General features: G+C 47.8%; 6 protein-coding genes across 6 annotated transcripts; 3 read left to right on the forward strand and 3 right to left on the reverse strand.

The window, feature by feature from the left end:
- Positions 1-936: 936 nt before the first annotated feature.
- I303_107484 (uncharacterized protein) lies at positions 937-2,053 on the forward strand (the record flags this gene model as incomplete). The annotated part of the gene is made up of 3 exons (XM_018410163.1): positions 937-1,172; positions 1,456-1,766; positions 1,932-2,053. The coding sequence occupies 3 exons, from the start codon at positions 937-939 to the stop codon at positions 2,051-2,053; spliced, it is 669 nt and encodes a 222-aa protein (XP_018261166.1).
- A 1,470-nt stretch (positions 2,054-3,523) lies between these two features.
- Positions 3,524-7,543, forward strand: I303_107485 (uncharacterized protein; the record flags this gene model as incomplete). The annotated part of the gene is made up of 5 exons (XM_018410164.1): positions 3,524-3,998; positions 4,180-5,388; positions 5,465-6,563; positions 6,642-6,942; positions 7,043-7,543. The coding sequence occupies 5 exons, from the start codon at positions 3,524-3,526 to the stop codon at positions 7,541-7,543; spliced, it is 3,585 nt and encodes a 1,194-aa protein (XP_018261167.1).
- Positions 7,544-7,963: 420 nt separating this feature from the next.
- On the reverse strand, positions 7,964-11,148 carry I303_107486 (uncharacterized protein; the record flags this gene model as incomplete). The annotated part of the gene is made up of 9 exons (XM_018410165.1): positions 7,964-8,427; positions 8,628-8,762; positions 8,860-9,049; positions 9,119-9,295; positions 9,456-9,643; positions 9,721-9,748; positions 9,856-10,092; positions 10,243-10,436; positions 10,575-11,148. The coding sequence occupies 9 exons, from the start codon at positions 11,146-11,148 to the stop codon at positions 7,964-7,966; spliced, it is 2,187 nt and encodes a 728-aa protein (XP_018261168.1).
- A 369-nt stretch (positions 11,149-11,517) lies between these two features.
- On the reverse strand, positions 11,518-12,131 carry I303_107487 (uncharacterized protein; the record flags this gene model as incomplete). Its single annotated transcript, XM_018410166.1, has 2 exons — positions 11,518-11,831; positions 12,038-12,131. 2 exons carry the CDS (start codon positions 12,129-12,131, stop codon positions 11,518-11,520), a joined length of 408 nt encoding a protein of 135 aa, XP_018261169.1.
- Positions 12,132-12,899: 768 nt separating this feature from the next.
- Positions 12,900-13,390, forward strand: I303_107488 (uncharacterized protein; the record flags this gene model as incomplete). The annotated part of the gene is made up of 3 exons (XM_018410167.1): positions 12,900-12,933; positions 13,087-13,166; positions 13,250-13,390. The coding sequence occupies 3 exons, from the start codon at positions 12,900-12,902 to the stop codon at positions 13,388-13,390; spliced, it is 255 nt and encodes an 84-aa protein (XP_018261170.1).
- A 296-nt stretch (positions 13,391-13,686) lies between these two features.
- Positions 13,687-16,247, reverse strand: I303_107489 (uncharacterized protein; the record flags this gene model as incomplete). The annotated part of the gene is made up of 6 exons (XM_018410168.1): positions 13,687-14,606; positions 14,700-15,404; positions 15,486-15,562; positions 15,635-15,717; positions 15,808-16,002; positions 16,143-16,247. The coding sequence occupies 6 exons, from the start codon at positions 16,245-16,247 to the stop codon at positions 13,687-13,689; spliced, it is 2,085 nt and encodes a 694-aa protein (XP_018261171.1).
- Between the last annotated feature and the right edge of the window lie 695 nt (positions 16,248-16,942).

Here is a 16,942-nt window from a genome sequence, read left to right on the forward strand (position 1 = left end):
ACTCGATGTATTGTTACTTTGCCTCTTGCTGCATCTGCATTGTCAGTGTTCAGTTCAGAAAGAAAGAGGAATGAGGGTGGAAGAAGGCTTTACGTAAACTCACCGGAAGTATAATACCCGATCAAGTCCACGTCCACGTTTGAGCACTTAGGAAAATTCAGCTGCAGCTTGGCGAGATTTGTTTCATCTTTTCAGGGCTAGAGTAGAAGTAAAATCCGCAAGCATCGCATTCGTTGACAAAACTTGCGGATCGTCGTCGAGTAGCTCAAGGATGCATACGGATCCACAGAAGAGCAACCACTATGAAGCTGCAAGGCATGGAGCGGAATGGGTGTTACGGGTTGACGGTACGTCTGCAAGTTGAATCTATGGTCGACAGACAAAGGAGTGAGATGCGTACTAAGGGCTGTGCACGGTTCGATCATCTGGACTTTTGTATATTTGTATGTGTTTGCTATTTTCACATCAACCTCACTCATTCATTCATTCATTCATTCCTGCCTTTATTTGCTCTTTCTCGTTCTCTCTTTGGTATTTCTCTTACTCAATCGCATAGCATCAACATTTAACATTCTCATCATCATCATCATCATTCACGATCGATTAACGAAACATCATCATTTTCATTAGTATTTACGCACAACTAACGCTCGACGACCGTGCACGATCTCAACTAATTTCGATTAAAAAAGAACATCTCCCATCTACGAGGTCCTCTTTGTCTATCATTTCATCTTCCATCCTTCCGTGACTCCATCTAGTCTGACCGCAAGATAGAAACAACTCCCTCCCACCCAGAAGCGAAGAGGTCGTCCTAGACATCTCGATCCTCATCAAGAAACCGAATCGATCGCTTGGTCTCCCATCCACACCTATTCAAACTCTTCCCTGAAACACTGAGATACGAAGCTCAGGAGAGCGAGAGATACATGAACAATGTCCCAATCAGCTTCAGCCTCAGCAACCCCCCGACCGAATGCCTCGGGCTCAGCATCAGCTTCGGGATCAGGAAATAGGAATGGCACTTCGTCCACTACTTCGATCAGTATACCGGCCACAGCTGCCGCAGGGGGTATTACGGTTACTCAGCCGCCGTCGACGGCCAGTGCGAGTTATTACAAGATTGCGAAAGATAATTGGATCACCTTTGGATGGAATATGACTAGCTTATAGTGAGTTGAGTCGAGTTGAACTGTCTTATATACGCGATTATCATCCTAACCCTCACCCTCGTCCTCGTCCTCATGCTCCTCATCGTCGTCAGATCGACCACATTCCGGTCGAGTGATAAGCTAGTACATACATATGTACCAAGGCTGACACTTTGAATTTGCTCACTCTCCGCTTCTTCCTTCATTCATTATATGATCGATCTCGATCTGCTTATGACGCATCCCGCCTTACCTACGTACCACATTTACCCCTCTTCCCGTTCCACCTCCCAACCTCACCCAGCGTCACCCCGACATCCCTGACAGTCGTAGCATCCTGCTCCGCCAACGGAAACGTCTACCCCGTCGGACCGAATCCTACACCCTCAGGGAACGCCTCCGCCAATGTCTTCCCAGGAAATACCACTCAAGTAGTTTGGAACCCGTACGACTGGGAGCAGATCCCAGGTCAGGTACCCTTCGCAGAAGCTACTTACGTCCTGAAGATCTACGACGAACGAGGAGATGGGGCCGCGGTCAAAGGAGGATATCTCAGTCCATATGCCGGCACCAATTTCATGATGTATCGACCGGGGGGATATACTAGTATAGCTGGTGAGTTTTGCTTGATCGCGCACAAAAGTTGATTCAATTTGCGGTCGGGCTGTGAAGAGAAGTTGGGCGAGGGAGAGGTTGCCATCAAAATTCAGGTCGGGATGAAATGCGGAAGCGTCTGGCCGAAGGATGGATGAGACTAATATCGTCGTGATTCTGTTGCAGATGGTTGGACCTGTTCGACCTGTTCAAGCGCTTTCGAAACTTTCTCTCAACCCATACCGTTGGCTATCTTCGCCAGTCTGCTAATTACCGTATTATCGGCTTGGGGTATATTGAGAAGGTAAATATCCCATCGGATCTTGATTGATGATTGACCAAACACGACACTCGGGAGGTCATCGTTAGACAGATCACCGGCATGGCTTATGGACAATCTTTTCCCTTCTTTCCCTGTTTTCTTCAGGCATAGCATATGACGTTCTCTGTGTATGTAACATTCGTTCTGCATGTCATCTTTAATCTAATCTTACGAGCTCCTCGCTCTCGGTTTGATTGGCCCTTGAATGCATATCTGGTCTTCAAGCCATAGGGTAGGCAAAGATCGACTGCGGATGGAGAGTCGCTGTCTATTCTGATCCGCAATATTGAGCTGCGGGACGGTCCTCCTATAAATCTCATATCCTGGGAGACTAAGAGTAAAGCATGCAGCAATGGTACTGGTGGATTAGAACATGATGATTCGAAATACGCTAAAGTCGACTTGCTGCCACCTCTTGTTGTCTGTTGTTGATCCAGTGATCGACTATGGGCGTTTGCGCTTGTCAAGCGAGGCGATTGACCATCTGCAGCATCGTCTGTTGTATTGAGGGTGAGCGTTATCGCTCTCATGACCTGTATCGAAGCATGAATCCGATGTGACCATCTATCTATACTCGAGTACATTGAAATTCCTTGCGTTGCGTAAGATATTCAGGGTTGACGGATTTAGTTTATAAGGCTTCAGGCGTTTTTATTCTTCCTACTTCCTACCTCGACGCGTTTCACCTTGCGACAGCACCGGCAACAGCAACGCTACTCGTACAGCATATCTTATGCAACGACATCTTCTTCATTGACGACCAACTCCCGTATTCCGAACACATCTTATCACACACCGATTTTACTTACGATCGGTCCAGACAAGTTGATCGAGAAAGGGTCAAAGGAACTGTGCGAGTAGAAACGAAACGGATTTTCCAGAATTCACCCATCTCGCCCTCGCCGAACGAACCGTGCTGGACATTTTCACTTTTACCTTCGACTTCATCGCCGGATCATCAATTTATCGCTCAACATCTTCATACCCAGCTCGAGACAGGACCGACAAGTGAGCTGGTGTCATACCAATCCAACGCCGCACAACGACATCCTTAACGCCCTTCACGCCTTCTTACGCTCGTCACGCTCTTTCCCCTTCCCACTTCACGACGCATCGTCCGCACTTAGGGTATTCCAAGCACAGATCGAGCTTCCCTCTCAGTAGCTTGAAAATCACTCGCAGCAATCTCACCTGGATCCTACGTCTGTATCAAATTGCCCAAGTTCGATAAGCTCGTTTGGCTATCTTCTGGAAGAAGACGTACCCCACATCGCTGGAACGACGGACATGTCATCGCAGGCAGGCATACATCCTCTTCAAGCATAACCGACACACCCCACAATCACTGTATAGTATCATAGTATCGAACACCACGTCGCATCGCATCGCATAGCTCAATACACATCACAAGTCGGCCGGTCACCCCTTCCGCTTCACCTTCACCTGCACCTGCACAATGCCAGGCAAATACGATGACGCCCCCTTACCATTCACATCCACCGCACCCCTTCCGACCCGACGGCAGACACTGTCTGCCTCCAACGGCCGAGCGCCGACGCTGAAACGGGGCAAGACGTTGACACGACCCGAAAGACATGTTGCGCCTGTTCCGCTTATCGCCCCTCCGCCAACGCATTTTTCGGCGCAGAATAATAGTCCGGGCCCGGAGAGTAGTGGATTCGGAGGGGGATTGGATTGGTGGAGATTGTGGTCGTACGCCACGACATGGTGGGCGCCGCCGGTGGTGCTTGGCTGGTTCGGCATCAAGGAGAAACAGAGTAGACAAGCTTGGAGGGAGAAGATCACGCTCTGCTGGATAGCGGTTTTGTTAGGTGGGATAGTAGGATTTGTGACGATGGGGTTGCAGAAGGCTTTGTGTCCTGATGGAGGGAATGCGGGGCATCTGTACGAACGCCTGGGGGAGAATGATCGTGAGTATTTTTGAAAAAATAGGAAGAGAGATTGGATAGATGGTACAGCAGTAGTAGCATGTGCGGAGGGGAGATGGAGGGCGAGATGCCCAGGCAGATCCCAGAAGGGCAACAGCAGACTGGATCTGACGGCAGATTCACAGGAAAGTGCGCTGATTGAGTATTCGCTTCTTTCGACTAGTGACGCTAAGTGTATCGGGATACGTCTTCAACATTTCTACCTCAAAGACCCAAGAGACAGTGGATTTCTACGCCCTATCGAAACAAATGCCAGGACAAGACATCACGAACCTCTTCACTCGTACAGCAGCAGATTATCCTCAGTGTACATCTACAGCTAAATACGCCAGCATGGGCTACTGCGCCACTTCGACAACAACTTCATCCACTGCTAGCGGATCATTACCGGATTGTCCATTGACCAAGCCCGGTGATTCTACCTATTCCACATTGGCCATACAAAACACCTCGAAGATAGAAGGATACAGCTGGGAGCAGGTCGCGGCTCTGAAGAATTACCTCGTACTAGACGGAATAGTTCTCAACATGTCGCCATACATGCAAGCGAACCCAACAGCCATAGCAGGAGATGAGGTGGATACAGCCATCAGACAAGTGTTGGAGAATCAAGCTACATCGGGGAAAGACGCAACAAGATTGTTCTACCACCGAAAGGTCATGCAAGATTCGATACCCTGCATGCAAGCGAGATACGCCGCTGGTCGAATTGATAAAGTCGCTCCTGGATGCTTCGTCGCCTCATTGTTCCTCTACACTTCGCTAGGTGTGATTCTGGGTGTGGTATTGGTCCGATTCGCCATGGCATGTATCTTCAACTGGTTCATGTCTGCGAAATTGGTCAGACCGCCGCGTGACTTGGCTAGAACTGCAATCAGTCCAGCAGTCATGCCTGAAGGCGCGAATATGTCGGTACATAACAAGACGGGTACGGCACCTTGGTCTTCCGCCAATGCGAATGGTGGCAAGAGACTCAAGAATGGCAAGAAGATCAACGGTACTGGTTTACTCAATTCCTCATCAACGACATTGGTGAACAACCAGAATTCGGAGCCGTTGATATCCCTGGCGAAGATCGGCGCAGAGCTGTTTACCGTTTGTCTGGTGACCTGCTATTCAGAGGGAGAGGATAGTATCAAAGGAACGATAGACTCGATAGCGTCAACGAATTACTCGGACTCAAGAAAGCTGATTTGGGTAGTCTGTGATGGGATGATCACTGGCCACGGAGAAAAGGTTTCGACACCGGACATATGTGTTAGCTTGATGGATGCCGATCCAAGGTTTGGGAACCCGATGCCTATGGGATATATTGCGGTCGGAAGCGGAGCGAAGAGGGAGAACAGGGCTATGGTCTATGCTGGGCATTATGGTGAGTACAGGCAATCCGGTCATCACGCTCTGATGACTCCGCCTGTACTGATTTCGTTCCGTGTCGATTTTTGCAGTCTCCAAGAACGGCCACAGGACTCCGACGATCATCGTTGTCAAGTGTGGTATGCCTTCCGAAGCTCGAGACAAGAAGCCTGGAAATCGTGGGAAACGAGATTCGCAATTGATCTTGATGAAGTTTTTCTCCAATGTCACATACAATGATCGGATGTCACCATTAGATTTCGACATCTTCAGAAAAGTCCAGACCCTCATGGGAGTTACACCGGATTACTTCGAGACGTGTCTAATGGTTGATGCCGACACGAAGATTTACCCTGACTCTCTACGATACCTCGTCAACTGTATGCATCAAGACAACATGATAATGGGAGTCTGTGGAGAGACTCGAATAGCAAACAAAAGGCAATCATGGGTAACGGCAATTCAAGTATACGAATACTTCATATCGCATCACCACGTCAAGGCCTTCGAATCTGTTTTCGGTGGTGTGACCTGTCTACCAGGTTGTTTTAGTATGTACCGCATCAAGGCTAGGAAGGACACCGATAACGACTGGGTACCCATCCTGGTCAAGCCTGAGATCGTGTCCGAATACTCACAATCGGAAGTACATACCCTCCATCAGAAGAATCTCTTGTTACTCGGAGAAGATCGATTCTTGTCAACGATCATGTTACGAACCTTCCCTCGGCGCAAAAACATTTTCTTACCTCAAGCGAAATGTCGGACAGTCGCTCCTGACACTTTCTCGGTGTTACTGTCCCAACGACGACGATGGATCAATTCGACCGTACACAACCTGATGGAATTAGTCCGAGTACGGAATCTCTGTGGGACATTCTGCTTCTCGATGCAATTTGTGGTCTTCATGGATCTGGTCGGAACGGTAGTACTCCCAGTGGCGATCTGTTTGACCGGAGCATTGATAATCAACTCGATCATCGATCCGCCAAATTCGTTCCAGGAAGCTATCCCGCTCATGCTTCTTGGTGCTGTATTGGGTCTGCCGGCAATCTTGATCTTGATCACCACGCGCAAGGTCATCTACGTAGCTTGGATGGTCTGCTACTTGATCGCTTTGCCCATTTGGAATTTCGTCCTTCCCGTGTACTCGTTCTGGCATTTCGATGATTTCTCTTGGGGTGAAACTAGGTGAGCAAACGCCATCCTCTTCTATCTAACAATTATCCTTATATCGATCATTCACGCTGATTGACGCATTTTGTATAGACGAGTCGAAGGTGAAGTCAGGTCGAAAGCGCACGACGACAAGACTGCGGTCTTTGATGGAACGACTGTACCGCTGCGAAGGTGGGAGGATTGGGAAAAATCGAGGTTGCGGAAATTGCGGAGAGACGAGAAGAAGCGCCGAGAGATGGAGAGGCAGTTCGGCGCAGGGTTCCATGGAGATAACGATGGTTTGGGACTGGGTCCTACGCCCCGAGCAGCATGGACCAGGAGCGATTACGAGAGTGATTCTGGGAGTGTGTTTGGCAGTGAAGAGGATGTATGGGGTGCGGAGATTGGCGGGGTGAGTATTGAGTGGTCTTTTCTATTCTTCCTTTCAGAAGTGATCATCGCTCAATGGTTTTGGATCACTTACTGACTTCTTTGATCCTTTTCTTGAGTAGTACAACGAGAACAATCCTGCTTTCCCACCTCCGCCAATGGCTCTCTCCACTCAATCGCACCACTATAACAATCACAACGACCATGACGGGGGAGAGACGTTGGGGATGGACGAGATGGCTGCTATTTTAGATGAAGGCTTCGATGATCCGCCCTCACACCTCAATCCTCCTCAAAATTTCAGAACGACAAATCATAATATCCCTTCACCCCTTCATAGACATCAACACGATTTCCAGTCCCAGTCCAATGGAGCGTATCTGAATGGCAATGGGTACAATGGGTACAATGGTAACACCGGACCTAGAACACCAGATATGCCAACTACGGCAGATAGCGTCTCGTCGTCGATCGAAAGTAGACCTCAAGGATCGGGTCACGCGAAGAAACGATCGGGAGGAGTGAATAATCAGCAAGCCAAGAAATATGGACCCCTCGGACCGTTGGCGGACGATGATACCGATACAGGCTGGGGGAGTGATTTCAAAGGGAGGAGATTATAGATCATCATAGCGTTTAACGGTACTCATGCTTCGTATTACGGTAGTAAGCATGATCAGATGGCGAAGATGTACAGTACGCATAGATGCATTGGTTCATTTTCATTGACCGTCAATTGACGCAATACAAGATGCCTTTACTCAAGATCATACAGTATGACTTTATCCTTTCTCGTCTCATTCCGACTCGTCTCGTCTCGTTTCGTTTCGTACCATGTCATCTCGTCTTGCGCCAATTCGTCCCATCTCGCCTCACCTCGTGCCTTTTCGTTCGTATCGACTCGTCCACCTGACCCAACTTCATCTCAGTACTCGTGAACAGAAAGAAACCACTTCTTCTCTTCGTTTTCTCCATTTCCTGAAGGCGAAAAATCCATCCTTCACCTTTGAGATCCGCCGATCTCCATCTTCGTTCCGTCCTGATCACAAGGGCACATTGAATCGTCTCATATGATCCAATTCCCGCTTACAACCATCCACATAACTCTTCATCTCCTTCCCTACAATTCCACCCTTGTTCACCTTGCCACAGGATAAACAACATCTATCTACCGCTCGCTCCAAAATCCCCATGGTGAATTTCAACTTATCTATCGTTTCTATATTCACCGCCGTTCTATCGTTCGGATCTTTCAGACTGAGGAGTTTAGCATATTCGCAGAGCGTCACTGTAGCTACAGCATGATTCTCCGGGTAAACATGCAACGAAGCTTCGGAAGCTCGTTTCGAATGTCGGATCGCAGTATCTAGTTCTTCTGGCGTTTGAGGCGGGGTGTTGCAGAGTGTCGATAAGCGTAATAACGATAATAAGGGGTATGAGTGGTCGGGGAGGTATTTCTCGAGTGATGGGATTATTGCTTCTACTTCTTTCTTGGCAGTCAGAGTATCTATAGAAAAGCAAAAATGCCAATCATACATAGTTCAGCTCAAGATCCAATCGATTATCACGGGGGATCAGATCAATTCAATCGATTATCACGGCAGATCAGATCAAATGGAGTCGTTTGCGAATGAAGCCGAGGAGCGGAGAATGTTGCGGAAGGAGTTCGGATTGAGAAGCGAGAAGAGAGATGAAGAGAAAACATACCAAGTTCTAATCTTTCACCTTGCTCCAAAATCTTTTCACCCTTTTGAACATTCCTCAACACCTCCTTCGCATCTATGCCGAATTCTTCTCCGCATGAGTCACATTGCACTTTCACATGTTGAGCGTTACCTGGAGCTATTTCGTTTCCAATTCAAATGGATATAACACGAGTATCAGTCATCAATGCCGCACATGTGAAGTAAGTCATACGTAGGCGACACCAAATACGTACCAGGCATCTTGGCCCTGCCTTTCTCGCCATTGACACATCCAGGATGCTTGACACACCATCGCGGATCTATCCAACTTGTGTCTTTGCTCTCAAGGCACAATGTGCACTCGCACGAGAACCTATATCGGTCTTTGATGTCCCTTTGACGTATGTCGTATGGGCAAGAGATGTCAATATATGAAGTCAAGATCTGTCATCCGAACGAACAACACTCGGTCAGTCTACATTCCCTAACCTGCGTCTCGCTTGACTGGCTCACCTCATCGCCGATGTCTATATCTTTTATAGCTATCAATTCCATATTCTGTCCACCGTCGGGAAAGACAACGATAGCATTCGGATCGCACGAATGGTTCGAGAGTGCCATCAAGGGTGAGTTGCTTACTCCGATAGGTGAAAGAGAGGGGGAAGACAGTGTGAACGAATTGACGTGGAACTGAGAAATCAACCGAAAAAAAATTCAAGCACTATCAGTCAGCTGCTTCCCATTTGGCAGGCGTCCGTACCCGATGCCGATTATGTTTGATATTGAGTAATCCCCAAGTTGTGAAGGTGATTTGAGCCAGATGAAGCTGACCCTCTCATACAACACTTACGGCCGTACAGAAATGCATCAACTCTTTTAAACTTGCGAATCCGAAATCCTGCATATTCACAGGTTGTAGTATATCTTCCTGTGCTAATTTGTCGTTCGATAAGGGGATCGAAGCGGATAAGTAGTATTGTAGGTGTTGAGCTTGTTGAGCGAGCTTCATCTTCTCTTTCTCAGTCGAGATTGGCAGGTCTAATCGAGACATGACCAGTACATAATGGTGCTCAGCTTCATGCCTGGGTCTCTCTGCCGTTCCGGAAGGTACTTACGGGATTCCAGCGATTCGATCTGTTTCCACTACGAGGGGGAACGACGTAACTCAATATGATCAGCGAGGTGTTAGATGTAGAAGTAGCAGTATCTAGAAGCTCGGTCGAAGCTTGATATGATATGGCATGACTTACCCACTCTCCGTCTTTCCCACCATTTTTCTCCCTTTCGACCCTGCGTCGCCATATTATTCTGGCTAACGCGCGGATGGTGTCGCTACTCTGATTGGCGAAGCTCAGATCGTCCTCATTCGTTGTTCGCGAATTTAAAGAAGACGCCTTGTCGGGGTAAGTTTTGAGGTACATCTTTCGGAGCCGTTGAAAGGCGATACATTCGTGTTTATGTAAAGGCCAATCTGATACTTGGCATTGCTAAAGTCCCGAATCGTGCAATGACAAACATCTGTATCAGCTATACAAGATAGCCGGGGCCGCATGATTACAGACCAAATCGCACCTGCTCGGTGTAGAGTAGGACGGAACAAAACGGGGAGATGCAGCTTGGTGGTATATGGCACTCACCTTAGAACAATAGTGCAAGACTTTGCACAGACTACATCTATTCAACTTCAATTTACTCTCGAAACGGTCGTAATCGGTTTTGGAATTGGCTATGTTCCGCTCGTCGACAGAGAGGAAACACCCATGACAGATTTTCTTGAAATGCGGATTTTGTAGAGTTGAGATTGCAGGTTGTACTTTCAAGATGACCGTGCCTGTTAAGAGTAAATATCGAGGTAAAAGGGAGAGTGAGAATGAATGAGAAAGTCAGTGATCTGATCAGCTTCATGTTTCCTCGTCAGATATCCCACGGGTCTAACGAGCTCTGTGGAGCGCCTTGAAGATACACATACCAGGTTGTACATTCTTCTGACTGATCATGCCCCGTCCTCTACCTGATAAGTGCCGAACCTCTATTCCCGCTTGGTCCAGCTCCTTCCCGTACATCTTATGCGAAGCTTCGTCTCTGCCACCTGACAATCCTGATGACGATGATATATCTCCGGGAGCAGAACACGAGGACAATACAGCCCCTTTCTCTTCTTGAGAATTCAAGCTAGGCCTAGACGCGGGTGGAAGAGAAGTTGACCCTGGCTTTGAAGAGGATGAGGTGAAACGTGTTCCGAATGGTCTTCCCAAGAAATTCGATATAATGCCCTGTGCTAAGATCTCATCCTCTCCGCGCTTCTTCCTCCTTTCTGGACTTGATGATTTCTTATCAAAGTCTTCCTCGATCTCGCTATGCTCATCTTCGTAATCTTCAGACTGATCATCGTCCTCGTCCGCAGCCCCTTTTTCATTGACGTTCGCCGAGCCGTTCACCTTCTTCATGATGGATGTGAAATTTGACGTCGTTGAGCTCCCATTCCCATGACCTTTGCCTCGCCGAGCAGCTCGGCTCTTCTTCAAATCTTTGAATGAGGACATCGCACTGTCTGGCCAGAGGAAAGCAGAATGCGGATACAGCGCGTTTGATTTTATCGTTATCTTTCGCACTGACTTTCGGAATATACGACGAACTTTCAAAGTGGAGGTAAAATATGGAACCCAACTGCCTCCTTCCACACGGCACGAGCAGCGGGAACATCACGCGGTTATCCATACCACAGGCCTATTTCTAAAACGATATGTGATCGCGTGTGTGGTATGGCAATGCAAAATCGTCTGGATATACAAGACAGTGTGATATATGCTACAATGCATGAATTGATCTGATTTGGTTTGGTTTGATTGACTATATTGTTATATAAAATTGCTGTCATCCGCCCGTGCAGACAGGAAAGGCTTTGCTACCGCTTAATGGTGCTTGGGCTTGTGAGCCTCAGCAGATTGCTTCTTAGCCTCGTCTTTCTTTCTGAGCTCCTCCTCCTCGTCATCGAGGATCTTCTCGTCCTTGACAGCACCGGCCGAAGGCTTGTTACCGTGAGCCTTGGCGGCTTGGGTAGGGTGTCGAAGGGCATCTTCGTGCTCCTTCTCGGCTTCTTTCTCTAACTTCTCGACTCGCTTGGCATCCTCGAGAGCGTTGGGATGCGATCGCTCGTCCTTGCCGTCGAGCCTTTGGTGAGCATCGGGTTTGGCGATCTCGAATGGTTCCCCGGTTTGAGGGTTACCTATAGTATACAAAGCGGGTCGTGTTCAGGTAGGTGGTGAGATGTATTTTCGAAGGGTGTGATAGGACCATTGATGTAGCAAGGCAGTCATTGTTGATGGTGTGGTGTGAAACGAAAAAGGCGAGAACAAAGGACGACATAGCTTGATTAGCACCCAATCGTCTACTGGGCTCGATCACGAAAGAGACGAGATGGGAGCAACTCACCTGATCCACCGGTAGCGGGGTGCTTGGCACCAGCGGAATCGTGTTTGGTGTCGAGACCGGGGTTTTGCTTTTCGATAGCTTGAGCGTCAGACATCTGGTCAAGTCAGATGAACCATCGTCAGCACAACACAATTGGCATACCGCAACACGCAGATCAATGTGAGCTAGTCAAATGTTGAAACGGGTGACTCACTGTATGTGTTTTCGTGGACGTGTCGCTGTGTGTATGTGTGAGTGTGAATTTGGAAACTTCGTTATAATCGTCGCAATTAGTCTAATATCAAGTATAGGTTAGGAAGAACGAAGACAAGTTGGTAGAAATTTCGATGTGGTGCTGGTCGGGGTCTGCAAATGCTTAGCACAAGTGTACAAGTACTAACCAACTACGTCATACTCAACCGATCAAAGGACAAATCACGTGCCAGTTTCAATGGAAAGACAAGGAACAAATTAGATCCCGCTGAAAGAGTTTGCCTGTGGCACAAGTTTCAGATTCCAGTGATGAGGTCAGACTTCAGGAACCATCAGTACGTCACCGCGTTATTGCCGTCGTACAGTGGTACTCGTACGGTGAGCTTGGTCCATCCAGTTGCCCAATTCCATTCAAAATGTCGTCATAACAAACGAGAGGATTTACCATTAACGTCACTCGTTTGTCTTCGTTGTCGGTTAGCTATCAAGTCAGCTGTTACCCGGAGGAGAACGTGTACTCTGCAGTCCTAACAAAGGTATATAAGCCCTCCTTTCTTGCCGCTCAGCGGATTCCTTTCGTTCTTTTTCTTCTTCTCATCCACACCAACATCAATACAACTTAGACTTCTACTCTAGACACCCAACACAAACGAACAACCAATACAACACAATGTCCGACGCTGGTAGACAATCCCTCACTGACAGTAAGTATCGTCACTCCCCCTCTCAATGATCCACATCCCTCACTATTCCCACACTCGGAAGACCGAGATACCATTGTCTTACCGCTTCTCCACTTAACAAAACTTCCCTCTGCTTTTTGTGTTTACTCGAAACTAACCTAAAACCCTCCGCAGAGGCCGGTGCCGCTCTCAAGCCCGACTCCGAGAAGACATACCTCGAACAAGGTAAAGACATGCTGGCCGGTAAAGCTGACGTGAGTTCTTTCTTCTTCCCCTGCACTCTCCGTTACTCATGCACGACTTGAGCTGACGAGACGCCCATCGTACTCCTTATCAGTCCGCCGCTTCATCCGCCCAACCCCAATCCCAAAAGTCTTACACCCAAGAGATCGGAGATGCCGTCTCTGGTAACTCCAACGAAAACCAATCCTCCATCGCCGACAAGGCCAAGGATGCTCTTGGTATGAACAAGCAATAAATCACTCTCCTTTATCGACATCCGCCATACTTCGGTCGTAGTCGTTTAGGGTTCGATTGGTTGAGCAGAATGCGAGAAGACATATTAGGTATCATGTAGCTATATGAAATATGAATCGTATGAAAAGTCACCATGCTTTGTATCGCACAGCTGCCCCTTTCCAATACTGATCGAGCACTGCTGCCGCCAATTGAGCTGATACCATCGTAAATGCAATCAAACAACCTTGTGAGGCTGACCATACTATTATACAACTGTTATATATCTATCATCAAGCAAGTCTATTATGGTTGACTTTACAGATGCTTTTGAACTTCTTCAAACCTCTTCTTTATTTCTTTGACCCTTTCTTCCCTTCTACGCTGTTCCTCCTTTCGACGCAATTGCTCCGGATCAAGCGTTCTTGGATCTTTGGCAATCCGCATCTTGGTCCGACCACCACCACCGCCGCCGCCTCCGCTATGCAAAGGTCGATAAGTAGTAGCAGCCGCCGGAAAACGATCCAACAGCATGCTCGCTTTCTTCGCTGTTGTCGGTCGATTACTTGTCGTCGAAGGTGAATACGAAGAGGTCGAAGTACGTGTTCGAGGTATCTGGGGCTGTGCAGCATCTGCTGCGGCGTCGGCATTGGGGCCATCCAAGATCGTTGTATCCAGTTCCTGGGATAGGTAAGACTCATCTACTTCCACAGTGGGCAGTGCTGCTGTCGGCGTAGGCGCAGGTATCGAGTCGCGGCCACGATCACGACCGCGCGCTTGCGCGTTCGGTGGTTTAGGTATGGATGCTAAGGCGGTCGCAAAGTCGAACGAGCCATCTGAATCCACTCGGCTTCTCGTATTTGTGCTCATCATTGCGTCCGCCTGGCCCGGACCGGAATTCAAAGGCATTTGCGTTTGTGTTTGTGTTTGTGTCTGAGTTTGAGATTGATCAATTATAGTTGGGTATGGTGTTCTGCCATACGTAGGAGTATCATCAAGTGGGGAAAGAGTTGATGCCGGATCAGCAGTTGTAGTCGGTAAGGGCGAGTCTGTATTTCGGCTGATTCGCCTTTCTCTCCAAGCGGCCTTCATACCCCTAACTAAGCTCGGATCAATTATGATAGCCAGTCCAGCGATGCAGATCCCTCTCCCTCCATAGAAGAAATAGTAGACGCAGTATAGCCATACAGTCTTCTTGCTTCTGGCCCCTCCTTGAGCGGCAATAACCAGATCTCCAACTATGAAAAAACACGCGATACATCGCGTCAGCTTTTCGGCGCGTATGGTCCAATCAGTACTACAAAACGAGGTGTCGGGACTGGTTCACTCACTCATTAGAATGGCATTGATGAACAGCAGGGTAATGGGGTACCAAGCGATCTTGATTGCGATACTGAGGAACTTATCCGATAAGGAATGGAAATAACTTTGCCTTTGCCTCGAATGGAGTTCTTCTGTCGTATGCCATCCTTTCCCACGAGCGAAGTTATTCATCTCTTCCTTCAATTTCCACAACACGGGTACTGGCACTCCAGTCCTGTTGCCTTTAGATTGACCATCACGTCGGTTTATACCTTCTTTCATCGTCGTTGTAGCAGTGCCATTCGAATCGGGCGACATGGTCGATGTGAAATTCGATGAAGAAAGAGGGTCTGATCCTGATGCAGTGGAAAGAGGATCTAAATCTATAGTTCCAATAGCCGAACCATCTTCAACATCGTTCTCGTTTTCAATCAAGTTGTCGTGGATCTGTTGTTTACCGCCCACACCGCCAAAAAGAGCTTTACTGGTAGCTCTGCCCTGTCGAAAAAGGACGACCAGGACGGCTGCTACACATATAGTGGACACGGTGCAGGTGATGATGGGTGTGATGTATATGCCTTCTAGGAGATAGACCAGTCGCTGATGTCGTCCATAGCCGTTGATCCAGCATGTACCGAGAGCGTAGTCCCATCCGAAATGTTGCTTTATAGCTGAGCCTAGGGGGATCATGAATCCCAGTAATAACGATATACCGATATACCATCTTTCTAGGTCTGTCCACCAAGATCAGCTTGATGTGTCTGTTATTACAGCCTTCAACATGGTATGGTTCCAGGCAGGAGGAGGACGCTCACAAAGTTTGACGGGGTTTATACCCATATTTATAGTGAGAAAAAGGTTCAGCGCGATGAACATGACTAAGAGGTCGACACTGAGCATGACAGATAAACAATAAGCTAAGCTGATTGAGGGTTGATATGTTCAAGGATGTGACTGCACTTACGTGCTCATTGCGCTGACGAGAAAGTATACGCCCGTCGTACACATATGCGGACCGAGAGTATGTCCAGGCAGATATATCGTATCCTACAGCAATGAAATGACGGGTGAGGTAGAGATAAGTTAGCAATCACTCGATGTAGACGCTTATCTTGGTTTGAGGTGATTATCACCTACATTGATATACAGCATGAGGAAGATGAAGGAATACCAGAACTCCCAAAACATAGCCACGACTAATAGTCTGAAAGACACTCTGTCCAGCGTATGTCTGCAAGTGGGATATGAGTAAACCCATATTGAAGTTCCCAGGAAACCGAGGGTCGTCGCTAGACTGAATGCGGCTGCTACGTTGGCTGCTATACCGGAGTTCTGAGGGGTCGCAAATAGACAAAGAATCAGCGAGCAGTGCGAAACATGCAGCAAATACGAGATACGAGATGCGAAGATGGAAAGAGGAAGAGACTGTAGTAATCCTGTCGTGAATGATTTAATAAGATCTGAAGACTCACTCTGACGACGGCATCTGTCAGGCCATAGTGGGAAGAGCGTCCCCCCATATATATGGCCTTGGGCACATATGAGGCCAGGTCGACCCACTCGCTGACATCCGACATCGTTTGCGGTGATCCCTCGATATGTAAAACTCTCCAAACTATCCTATCCTATCCTATCCTATCCTATCCTGAGACACACGTCTGAAGACTGAAATATCCGCACATCTAGCAAAATCGGGACATCGTTTATTTCCTTCCTTCAAATGCTGTTCACGTCTCTTCGTTGAGAGAACAAATGCGCGGTGACTGAATCCGAGCGGTCTGTTTCTACGTGGGTCGTACACTTCTAGCTGTTTATTGTGCTGTAAACTTCGCGATGTCGATGAGGACGCTGATGATGCTTGCCTTTGATCAAAGTGTGGAATATTTTTTGCTCAGACTCAGTAGTTGTGAAGATTGGTAGTTGTATTTGTGTAACTTGGGTGGAGCGGAAATTGGAGGATAGATTTCGTCGAGCACTGACGCTAAAAAGGGTCTAAAGGATGCTTGGCAGTGAACGTCGATGATGATGACTGTTGATGATGATGATTTTAATGAGTGGATCATGAGCGACGAGAATGGGGTATCAGACTACATTCGTAGAAAACGAAGATGCATACTTCATCTACTTCATCTATGTATGTATTAATGTGTATGTGTGTGTTGACCGGCCGAGGCTGAACGATCGAAAAGCTCAAAACAATTTTAGGGGTTCTTCACTACTTTAATCCAATTATCGATGTTTTCCTTCTCCCTCACGTAAGTTGGTTATTTAC

This window comes from Kwoniella dejecticola, chromosome 9, assembly GCF_000512565.2.
Source record: "Kwoniella dejecticola CBS 10117 chromosome 9, complete sequence".
NCBI classification, from domain to species: Eukaryota; Fungi; Basidiomycota; class Tremellomycetes; order Tremellales; family Cryptococcaceae; genus Kwoniella; species Kwoniella dejecticola.